We start from the raw sequence: 12,228 nt of genomic DNA, 5'->3' as shown, positions 1-12,228 counted from the left end.
TCCTAATATATATATTGTTTGAGGGGGCAGAGAACGGCTCCTTCTTTTGAAAGAAACATTCATAGAAATAGTTTGCAAATTAACCAATATAGTTCAGGAAAGTATTTCATGCTAGACCTCACTAGGACCTTTTAGAAATTTAACCCACATATATCTATCATAAATCTTTTCTAGTTAGTTAAAGAAGAAAGCATTCAACAAGGACATGAAAAGTAACTCACAGAATATAAGGGAGGATCAAAAAAAAGAAACAAAAAAACAAGCTTGGATGCTGCCATGACAAAATACAATAGACTGGGTGGCTTAAACAACAGGAATTTATTTCTCACAGTTTTGGAGACTGGAAGTCCTAAGTCAAGGTGCCAGCCAACTTGATTCCTCATGAGAGCTCTCCTCCTGGCTTGCAGACCAGTTGCCTTCTTGCTGTGTCCTCAAATGGCCTTTCTTTGGTGTGTGGGCATGGAGAGAAAGAGATCTGTCTCTTCGTCTTCTTATAGGCCACCAATTCTACTGGAGTAGGACCTTACTCTTATGACCTCATTTAACCTTAATTACCTCCTAAAAGCCCTATCTTCAAACAGTGATATTGAGGGTTAGGATTTCTGCTATGAATTTGCAGAGAAGGCACAATTCAGCACAGCTTAAATCAAACTATAAAACGGATTGCTCCAGAGTAGGCATACCAACTGCTTCCACCAATGACCACAGACCCTACAGCCTATACCACAAATCCCACCGACTCCCAACACTGACACTATTTTTGTTTTGCTTTTGGATCATGGACTATCTGCAACCATCTCATCTGGATGTGTTCTCTGGGGCATCTGTTTCTTCACATCAGTGGTTTCTGAATCAAACCTAGCCTTGCTACACTGGGTTAATGGGTCCTGGGTACTCTAGGTGAAAGGAATTCTATGAAAGTAAATTTCTGGCTTTTTACCTGGGGAGGCAGGAAATCACAAAGTTGGGAATCCCCTATTTACAGGAAGGATTTTCAGAGATATATGATGGCCCCAAAGAATGATCTATGTCCGTTTCACCACCTGAGTAGTAGGAGGCATAGGGGAGATGCCACAGCAAATACGAGTAAAAGCCATAGTATTCTTTTAGAAATGATTATTGACCTATTTATTTCTTGCTTCACCCTCTGTTTCCAAACCTTATTGGCACAGGTTGCTCTAGTCAGATTTACTATCTTGTGTGAACCTAATCTGCAATTTCATTCTATAATAGTTAATATCAAGGTCAACACAGGAACACAGGAACAACTACCACGAATCAAATATTAAAAATTCCTAAGCATGGAACTCAGTACTATCTATACATTATAATCGTTTATTCATGACAACAACCCTGACCAGTGGATACCATATGTACATATGCAAACATATTTTTCGTTTGCAATTTTACAGACGGGGAAACTGAGGATCCAGGGTCAAATGCGCGGCCCAAACAACAAAGTGGCCAAGTCCACATTTCATATATGTTATCTTGGAGCTCATTATTTTAATGGCAATGTTCTTCTGCCTCTCACGGGGCTATTAAGCCATTAATAAACCCTCTGGAGATCCCAGGACTTTGCAGTTCGAAGCTCCACTCAAGGGGCCAACTCTTGTCAGGTACAGTTGAGTCCTCTGGTTGGCTACTAAATGTTATATTTCATTAGACAATCTGGTATAGGCATTTTGACATATACCTAGATAGCCACTTAGCTATAGAGAAATTATCTAATTGTAAAGTTACTCATGAGTGATTAGTAAAAGCAACACGTGGTTTTATTCTTGGGAAATCATATATTACTCTATTTTTAAAAGGGCAGTGAGCAGTTATTGTTTTGTCTCTTCAGAAGCCTTCCTTCCTCTGGGAAGAGTGTCATCCTTCCTTTAGGGAACTGTTCCTTTCCTATACCAAATACAGAGTTCCACTCAGGCTGCCAATGTTAGCTCCTCATTCATCCACTGCCTGCAGGGGCAGACGAAAGGAGGCCAGACCCTAGCAGTCTTCCCTAGAATTTGTCTAAGTATAATTTAGGGAAGAGAGGCAATCTCTCTCATGTCCAATTTGAGACTGAAATATGAGATGGAGAAGCCGGTAATCATCTTCCTTGTGTCGGGGGGAGGATACCGAAGTAAATAGACAAGGCTACCCCACCAGAAGAAAGGAGAGAGCAATGTGATGGACAGATGGAAATCACCTGCGCTAGTCAACCTGGAAGATGCTGGTACCCGAGTCCCTCCTCTGACCTGTGTGCAGGAATGTTTTCTCTTTAGACCTTAGGGAGTTTGAATAAGGGTTCTGTCATTTGCAACCAAAACACATCTGCATAAAATATGTAATGAGAAAATAGTGTATTTTAGAGAAATTTTAAGCCCAAAATCAGGAAAGATATTCTTATTCTTGCCAGGCCATAAATTAGTAAGTAGGTTCTTTTCCTAAGTCTGTAAGTAAAATGTTCACTGTCTAAAGCACACATATCAAAAGGGATTTCAGTAAAGTTTCTTAAATTTTCTCTGTTGAAAATAACCTTTAGTAATAATCCAATAGTATGTGGACTGGATTAGCAGCCTTCTGTAGCGAAAGTATCTCCTTGAATAGTCTCAAAGGCCTAAGCATACTTGGGATCTGCCCTTGATTCCTGCCTCCTCCATCCCTGCCTTGAGAGGGACAAAGAAAGTTCCATGGGCATTATTTGATCCCTATTTCTGTGCCTTGAAGTGCCTGCCTCTCACTTGTATTCCCATGAAAAATGGCAATGGGATTTCCACTTACGACTCCTTTTTCATTTGAGATACTGAAGGCTTCCTCTTCTCTAACAGAGATCTGAAAAAGTAGCATATGTACAAACCTTCTCATGACATAATATAAGCTCAATGACTAAGGACATCCCATAGTTTGTTCTAGCCCTTACTTAAAATTTACATAATTTATACTGTAGATGCACAACAATCTAAGCCTTCATGTTTGTACTGATCAGTATAATCTAGGTTTTATTCCACATAACAAAACTGCAGAAGCTTAATAAAAAGTTCTTTCTTACTCATTCAAAGTGTAAAGTGGACCAAGGATCTTCCCCTTGTAGCCATATCATATGAAATAAGGTTGTGGGGAAAAGGGAAAAGGAAGATCCACGCCAGCTGGAACTGCCTTGTCCAGGTGTCCAGGGATGACAAACATCCTTCCACTCACATTTCATTGGTCAGAACTAGTCACGTGGGGACTTCCCTGGTGGTCCAGTGGTAAGGAATCCACCTTCCAATGCAGGGGACACGGGTTCTATCCCTGGTCAGGGAACTAAGATCCTACCTGCCATGGGGCAACTAAGCCCACGCGCCTCAACTAGAGAGCCGGCGTGCCACAAATTACAGAGCCCACATGCTCTGGAACCTGCGCGCCACAACTACAGAGCCCACGCTCCACAACTAGAGAGAAAACCTGCAGACCACAACTAGAGAGGAACCTGTGTGCCATAATGAAGAGCCCTTCCGCCGCAACAAAAGATCCCGCATGCCACAATGAAGATCCTGCATGCCGCAACTAAGACCCAATGCAGCCAAAAATAAAATTAAATAAATAAATAAATAAATAAATAAAAGGGAAGCTGGGAAATATTCAAGAGCACATGGAAATTTGGTGAGCAAAATGGTTTCTGCCACACTGGACCATATTTCCTAGGAAAACCTTAGCAATATCTACATTCATGGATGAAAAAATAACCCACCATGGTGTAGGTATAAGAAGGACACAACCTGCTTGCACAGGGCTGTCCAAGTGTACCTGGTACTTTCTGGGTTTTGTAAAGCTAAGCTGAAAGTCCTAGGTATCTTAATTGCAAGGTTAGAATGAACTTCTTTTCTGTCTTAATTGCTGCTAAGATACAGCACTATATGACTTATTTTCATAGTCTCCTTCATTCTGCAAACATATTTAGAGCACAGAGCAAAATAATATAGTGAGCTTATTTAGACTTTAAAAAGAATAGAAAAATACACATTATATACTATGGCCACCAACCTCCTATGCCTAAAACCTTTTGCTTGTTGGCCTCCAGTAAAATAAGCTCAGTGGTCTGATGCTTGGTCCCTTGGGTAAAGTAGTCCATCATAAAACCATCACCCTTCCTTTAGCACAATCGGCAGTTACTGCTCACATAAAACAGAAGAGTAAGTTGCCATGGAGACAAAGCCAACTCTCCACTTCAGAATGGCTGATTCTTCCAAGTCATAACAGATATTACCAGAAAAATAACATGAGGTACTCACAGAGACTGGCAGCGCCAAATCTGTGTTCTGTCATTGAGTAGCTAACCATGTTCACATTATCTTTTGATATAGCAACAAAGACACACATTGCACTAAAAGATAGTCCAACATAATCACTGTTTACAAAATAAATCCTTATATCTGTCTAAACAATGTGGAAAGTTTAAATCGTAGTATGTTTTCTACCTCTAATTAGTGCTTTATTAATGGGGTGACCACTCTCCTCGACCTATTTGCTGAAATTCGTTAGAGCTCCAGGAGACCATATGGATGGCCAGATGGGGTACTGTAATTTAATGCCATTATTCTAAGGATGAAGTAAAGGGTAAACATAATTTGCATTCTTTTCCATCCATCCTGCATGCCTTTTATTAGTTTCATTTTTAATTCAGACATAAGAAGGGAAGATAATACCTTGCTACCAAGGCCCAAATGCCAACTAATTATTACAAGAGACTCCAGCCCCGACATCACAGGCCAAGCCTCTGAACACACTCCGTCTTACCCAGTGACCCCACCACGGTGATTAATAGGTTGAGTGCTAAGCCCTAATGAGTGTCAGATCTTAGATGTTCTCTAGGCTAATGTAATTAGCACTATGTTGAACACAATATTTCAGTTACTTGGTAGAGAGACTCATTATACTTCATAGTAAACTATATGCCTTTTTGCTTTACATCTTTAAATTTATTTAATAATCATCAGCCTAGAAGGCCTCTATAAGTAGAGATTTTTCAAATATTAGAGAAAAATTTAAATACAATATTTTTAAATCAAATATTGATTTGCTCTTACAACAGTTCAGAGATACTTGTTGAAATGTAAGTTTCTGGACTCTACCAACAGAAATTCGGATAAAAAAGGGTTTGGGATAAGACCCAGAACTATGCATTTTTAATAACAGACCCATGATTCAGAAGCAGAAAATCTGTGGACCATACGTGGAAAAGCACTGCCACTTTAGTAACAGGACCAATGTCTGTGTCTTAGATTAATTGAGTCTATCAGACTTTTTGTTTTAAATAGCTACTATGTTTCTGAAAAAAGTTATCTGCACCCACATAAGGGGAATTGATTTCATAATGAGATTACAGTTTTAAATGTACCAATATTTCTTGTTAGAAAAATTAAAAACTAATTATCAAGGTAAGACATGGATGTTATTTCCAACAAACCATGTAAGTGTATGAGTTCTCCATGCAACAGTGGACATGGCAGGTAGTAACAGTTCTATCCAGCAGGCAATGGACCTGGAATTACTTTTCTACTTTTAAGGGAAAGACCAAAGGGTAGCTGAATTTCTGATGACTTTTCTCCATGGCAGAGATGATGTACAAAATGTCTCAGCTCTAATGAGTAAGGACTCTAAGCACTTTTTCCAACTACTTACTCAGAACTCACCTAGATATTACCATCTTCAATCACTACCTACTAAGTATTGTCATGTGTCTAGCATTGCTTTCTTAAACCAACTAGATACAAAATCCCTGTGGATCTTTAATTTATACCTATTTTATTCATCTATTACCCTAAACATTTTAAGGCAGGTTTTTCTAAATTGCTATTTTACCAAACTACAGTTTTCTTGATGAACTTCAAAAGACTTCTCTTTTGTGCTTTTTAACATTTATATTGTATGTATTAAAAATGGGAAAATAAGAGCACAAATAAAATAAAAACAGTTATTTAATGATAAATATTTATTTACTTATTTACAATTTGGCATTGAGATTTATTGGTTTGAGAAAAGTAATTACGTTGTTCTTCATTCTAAGCCTCCTTTTAGAGCCAGCCTGGGAGTGGAAGAATGTCATATGATCATGGTACGTCTATAAATACAACCTGCTTTCATCGGATGGAGAATGATTGATTATTGGGGTATCTATCAAGCTCTATCTGAGACTTGCTCTATGTTATTTTATTTCTTCCTCTAGAAACCCTGAATTTCCCAGCAACCCTGCCCCTGCCTCTCGGTAGGGCAGTGTAAGAGTTCTGACCAATGGAAGGTGTACAGAAATATCGTTTAACCCTTCCAGGCCTGGCCCCTAAAATATCCCAGATGATGTTCCACACTATCTGTGTTCATTCTCTGTCCAGCTGGATGGAGTACATTTAGGAAAGACTACAAAGCCTTAGGTGATGGCACAGCCATTAGATAAAACATTACTTGAGTAAGAAAAAAGCTTGAATTCCCTTAAGACCCTGGGACTTTGAGGTTGTTTGCTTAAAACTAATAAAGTCAACTGAGACTTGACTTAATTAAAAAATTACATAAATTTTTGTGTTGCTTATAAGTTAGTCAATGATCAGCTCAACTGACAATTATTAATGTATGGAACCCAAAATCCAAATTCAATAGACTTACACAAATTCACTAGAGGAATCTGTTTCAGTTATATTTAAGAAGGGGGAAAAATGACATATTAGCATATTTTGGAATTCAGGACAAGATGGCTTTCTGCATTGCTTTAGCAGAACATGATTAAGGAACACCTGACCCATGGGATAGAGGAACAAGACCAGCGTACAGTATCTACTGTTTCTACAGTCATCAGAGATAACACAGGTACAACCTTTAAAGCAACTGTCCAGTGTAGAATCTCAGAAAGTGTTTTAAAAGCAAAGGTTTTCATTGACATATCCAAATAGCACTTTAAAGTTACCTTTTGGTACTGGAACAGAAATGCATCAATTTAACCTAACCAAAAAGGTAATGGAGACATACAGTGGATTAATGTAAAATCACTGACATACAGAAAGTAGAAAATACCCACCAACACACACACACACACACACACACACACACACACACACACAGGATTATTTGGGGATCAAACTTTTACCTTGGTAGTACAATAAGAAGACAATACCCTAAAGAATAATTATTATGCCACTAAACAAATGACCTTGGTGGGGCAGTAGCTGAATCAGCTTTCTGGAAGGCCTTGCACAGACCTGGCTCTGTCACTTACTTTATGGAGGTAAGAGAAGGGCAAAAGAGCATAGTGATTACATGTGTGGAGTCTCAATTTCTATCTGCCACTAATGAGCTGCTTGACCTGGGAAAAGTACTTTATCTATCTCCTCGGCTATAGAATGGAAAGAAGTAATTCTTATTTCACAGAATGTTAAAAGAATTAGGTCCTATGACGCATAGCAAGCATTTAGAGAGGCCTTAGCTGAAAGTAAATATGAACACATGTTGGATATTATTCCTAACGGTGTATCCGCATCACTATGAACCATATTATCCTCACCTGTAGAGTAAGACATTGAAAGATGATTTGTATAATTTCTTTAAGTGCTTATATTCTGAGTGTATATCTGTATCTTAAAGTCAAATATCCAGTTGAAAATGAAAACCCTAAAATCTAAATATTTTAAGTAATGACTAAAAAAAATCTGTAGACCGTCTTGTCTGCTGTTAGGATTGATTTAAAGCAGATAGGTGACACAGCAATGAACTAATAATTCCAATAATTTTTAACAGAAGTAATATGGTACTTATTTATTCATTATCCCTTATGAATCATACCCTCATCTGAACATGGAATGTAACAAGATAATCGTCAGGCAACCATTTAAATTAAAAAATGTCATATTTAATAAGTACTACAGAGATAAGGAATTATTTTATCCACATGAACTTGAATGGATCCAGAATATACATGATAACACTCTATTTTGCAACTTAAAGTGAATTACTTTCTAGGCTTATAGATTGTCAGCAACTTGAGTTTTTCATTCAGAAAAAAGCAACTGTAGCAATATTAGGAAACGATACTACCATTATAGTATAGACTCTATTGCAAATTAAATGGAAATGTGCCACCCTTGAAAATTCCATAATTTAGTAAATCTTAGTTTGTGCAAAGACATCCTCGTTCAAATAAATACTCTAGTAAGACTCAGAATGAAGTGAATAGTTTAAGATGTTGAATTACTAAAATCACTAAAAATTCAGTCCTAATTATACTTCTGGTTGGTTTTAAGTGAGGATAATATGAAAACAGGGCTTTAATGTACCAAGGCACTACATGTAAAATACTGTGGCATGGAGCAATTGCTTTCTTAAACCAGAATTGTATTTAGTCCAAAGAACCTTACCTCCTGCGTACATAACAGCTAGCATAGTGGATGATATCCATGCTATTTCACTGTAGGTAGCGTTGAATATTAGCTGAATTTCTTTGAAGAAAACTGTGACAGCTTTGGGAAATGCATATGAAAATCCAATGGAGATAAAAGCTGCTCCAACCACTACCCAGCCCCATCCTCCATCAGGAGGTGGATGTAGCGGTGGGGAGACTGCTGGGGGTGGCATTTCCACTCCTCTACTTGAAATTCAAGTAACCTGCATTAAAAAAATGAAATAACAGTTTAAGCCATATTTCCATTTTCATAAATCACTCTTGGTAGTTATCAAAATAATATTATTATAATATTTTTATTCTATTAACTACAACTATGTAATTTTTTCATAAATATTTTTTAATACTCTGGTACTCAGAAAGTTATCAGAAAATTAACCAAAAAGTTGGAGTGATGTATGTAACTTTGTTACGGGTTAAAAATTGAAAGCATTTTGTTTATGGAAACAATTACTCAAAGAGAAGTTGAGAATTCAGATTATACTAAAGTACCAACCAAAAAACAAGAGCTATCTCAATCTGATTTCTAAGACAAATGGAGCTGTCATCACTTAGAATAATTTCTTAATCCAAAACATTTAAGATTTTCTATACAAAGGTTAAAAGGACCTTATATTACATCTGATGAATTTTACAGAATTAAATAGTAAGCATATTTTAGAATTTTTCCACTTAAAAAAAAAAAATTTATTTATTTATTTTTGGCTGCATCGGGTCTTCGTTGCTGTGCACGGGCTTTCTCTAGTTGTGGTGGGTGGGGGCTACTCTTTGTTGCAGTGTGCAGGCTTCTCATTGCGGTGGCTTCTCCTGTTGTGGAGTGTGGGCTCTAGGGGCACGGGCTTCAGTAGTTGTGGCACGTGGGCTCAGTAGTTGTGGCTTGTGGGCTCTAGAGCTCAGGCTCAGTAGTTGTGGCGCACAGGCTTAGTTGCTCTGTGGCATGTGGGATGTTCCTGGACCAGGGCTCAAACCCGTGTCCCCTGTATTGGCAGGAGGATTCTTAACCACTGAGCCACCAGGGAAGTCCTCCACTTTTAATAATTGACAATACTTAAAGACATTTTAGCAGAGATCTATTTTCTAAAATTATAGGATTAGAAATTGTGTGATTCTAATGAATTAATTTTAATGCACTTCCAAAACTGGTGATACCTATCATTTTATGAATGATACATTTTATGAATTCTTCGTAGCAATGATATGCTCCCAATCAAATGGATGGTATGTTATTTTTATTCAAAGAAAGGGACTTTCTTTTTGGATATGCCTAGGAACACTTAACTGCTAGCTTTATGGTATAGAGCACCCACTCTCTTGTGGAAGAAATGATCACATATAGCTTAATACAACTGAAATGAAATTAAACAAATCTTGGTTCCCTAACATCAGTGTTTCTTTGTAGAGCGATGCTGCTTGCTTGGCCTTTAGCTGTAATCGCCAATATTTCTCAGCATCTTCCTTTTACTACTCTCATTCCATTTGTGAATATTTTTCAATTGGAATGTAGAGGAAAAAGGAAACGCTTGTCTGTTGGTAAGACAATATAGAAAATAAGCAAATAAAAGCTAAATTTGCCACTAATTCAGGAGACCTACCAAAAACTAAACAGGTATCTATGAACAGACACAGAGGTTTAATTTTTGTTTGATGTCAAACTGTGTCTAAGATATTTTTGGTGATCTTCTATATGCCCCTTCCAGATTTTGAGTGAAAACATTCTTTAAAGTTTTCTAATTTGTCCATAGTTCTAGCCAAGGACTTTGCCTTCAGAAACTCATACAGGCAAAATGATAAAAATGAAACTTAAAATAGGTAGAGCACTGTTTCCCTAGAATAAATACGATGATGATGAGTATTAGAATGGAAGTAACAATATGGACAACTATTACCTTCACTCTTTTTCTGAATGTTAATTTTGGCAAATATACTTAAGCCTTTTTAACATAATATTTTACAGTATTTCATAGATGAAGGGAAATCGATATAATCTGCAATTAACAGATAACAGGGCTGAAGATTAAAATGTTTATTTTACATTATGTGAGTCAGGCATATCTGCAAGGAAGTTCTCAGACATTCAGCTTTAATCACATTTTTTTTCTTGAGTTTTTTCAGCTCTACTGAGGTATAATTGACAAATAAAAGTGTAATATATTTAATGTGTAACATGATTTGATATACATATATACATTATGAAAGGATTCCCACAATCAAGTTAATCAATACATCTGTCACCCCACATATTTACTTTTTTTGGTATGAACACTTTATATTCTACTTTCTTAGCAAATCTCAATTATACAGCACAATATTATCAACTATAGTTACCATATTACACATTAGATCCTGAGAACTTATTCAACTTATAACTGAAAGTTTGTACACTTTTACCGTCCTCTCTCCATCTCTACAGTGTTATTATGTAGAATTTGTCTTTCTCTGTCTAGCTTATTTCACTTAGCATAATGCTCTCCAGGTTCATCCATGTTGTCCCAAATGGCAGAATTTCATCATTTTTTAAAGCTGAATAATATTCCATTGTGTGTGTGTGTGTGTGTATACATTTCTTTATCCATTCATCTGTCAATGGGCACTTAGGTTGTTTCCATATCTTGGCTACTGTGAGTAATGCTTCAGTAAACATGGGAATACAGATATCTCTTTGAGATAATGATTCCCTTTCCTTTGTATATGTACCCAGAAGTAGAACTGCTCAATCATATGGTAGTTCTATTTTTAATTTTTTGAAGAACCTCCATACTTTTTTCCATAGAGGCTGAAACAGTTTACACTCCCACCAACAGCATAAAAGTCTTCTGTTTTCTCTACTTTCTTGCCAGTATTTGCTATTGCTTGTCTTTTTGATAATAGCCATTCTAACAGGTATGAGGTAATATCTCATTTTGGTTTTGACTTTTATTTCCCTAATGATTAGTGACGTTAAGCACCTTTTCATGTACCTGTTGGCCTTTTATATATCTCGTTTAGAAAAATATCTATTCAGGTCCTTTGTCCATTTTAAAATTGGGTTATTTGTGTTTTATGCTATTGAGTTGTATGAGTTCCTTGTATATTTTAGATATTAACCTCTTATTGGATATGTGGTTTACAAGTATTTTTTCCCATTTCATAGGCTGCCTTTTCATTTTGTGGACAATTTGCTGTGCAGAAAGTTTTTAGTTTAGTTTTAGTTTAGTAGTCTCACTTATTTATTTTTGCGTGTGTTGCCTTTGCTTTTTGATGTTAAATCCAAAAAAATCATCAGCAAGGCCAATGTCAAGGAGCTTACCCCCTATATTTTCTTCTAGGAATTTTATGGTTTCAGGTCATGTTCAAGTCTTTAATCTATTTTGAGTTGATTTTTGTGTATAGTGTAAGATGGGGGTTCAGTTTCATTCTTTTGCATGTGGATAACCAATTTTCCCAGCACCATTTATTTAAGACACTATCTTTTCCCCATTGTATATTCTTGGCACCTTTGTCAAAAATTGATTGACAAAATACATGGATTTATTTCTTGGCTCTCTATTCTGTTTCACTGATCTATGTGTCTGTTTTTATGACGATACCACACTGTTTTTATTGGTTTGGTAATAGAGTTAGAAATCAGGAAGTGTGATACCTCCAGCTTTGCTGTTCTTTCTCAAGATTGCTTGGCTACTCGGGGCCTTTTGTGGTTCCATACGAACTTTAGGATTGATTGTTCTATTTCTGCAAAAAATGTCATTGGAATTTTGATAAGGATTGCATTGAATCTGTAGATTGCTTTGGGTAGTATGAACATTTTAACAATATTAATTCTTCCAATCAATGAGCACGGA

General features: G+C 36.7%; 1 protein-coding gene across 14 annotated transcripts in view; it reads right to left on the bottom strand.

Annotated features, from left to right (window-relative positions):
• The window catches only part of SLC16A7 (solute carrier family 16 member 7), a 174,340-nt gene that overhangs the window by 57,101 nt on the left and 105,011 nt on the right, over positions 1-12,228 (bottom strand). For 13 of the 14 annotated variants that reach the window (XM_059936380.1, XM_059936371.1, XM_059936375.1 and 10 more), the window contains one exon: positions 8,367-8,613. In XM_059936380.1, the coding sequence (XP_059792363.1) occupies positions 8,367-8,583 (217 nt within the window). In that variant the 5' untranslated portion in view covers positions 8,584-8,613. Of the gene's footprint in view, positions 1-8,366; positions 8,614-12,228 lie in introns of those variants that run through there. The other variant, XM_059936381.1, reaches the window with a different exon arrangement.

This window comes from Balaenoptera ricei, chromosome 10 (genome assembly GCF_028023285.1).
Source record: "Balaenoptera ricei isolate mBalRic1 chromosome 10, mBalRic1.hap2, whole genome shotgun sequence".
NCBI classification, from domain to species: Eukaryota; Metazoa; Chordata; class Mammalia; order Artiodactyla; family Balaenopteridae; genus Balaenoptera; species Balaenoptera ricei.
The sequence above is the reverse complement of the archived record's forward strand: the minus strand, read 5'-3'. Positions and strand labels throughout refer to the sequence as shown.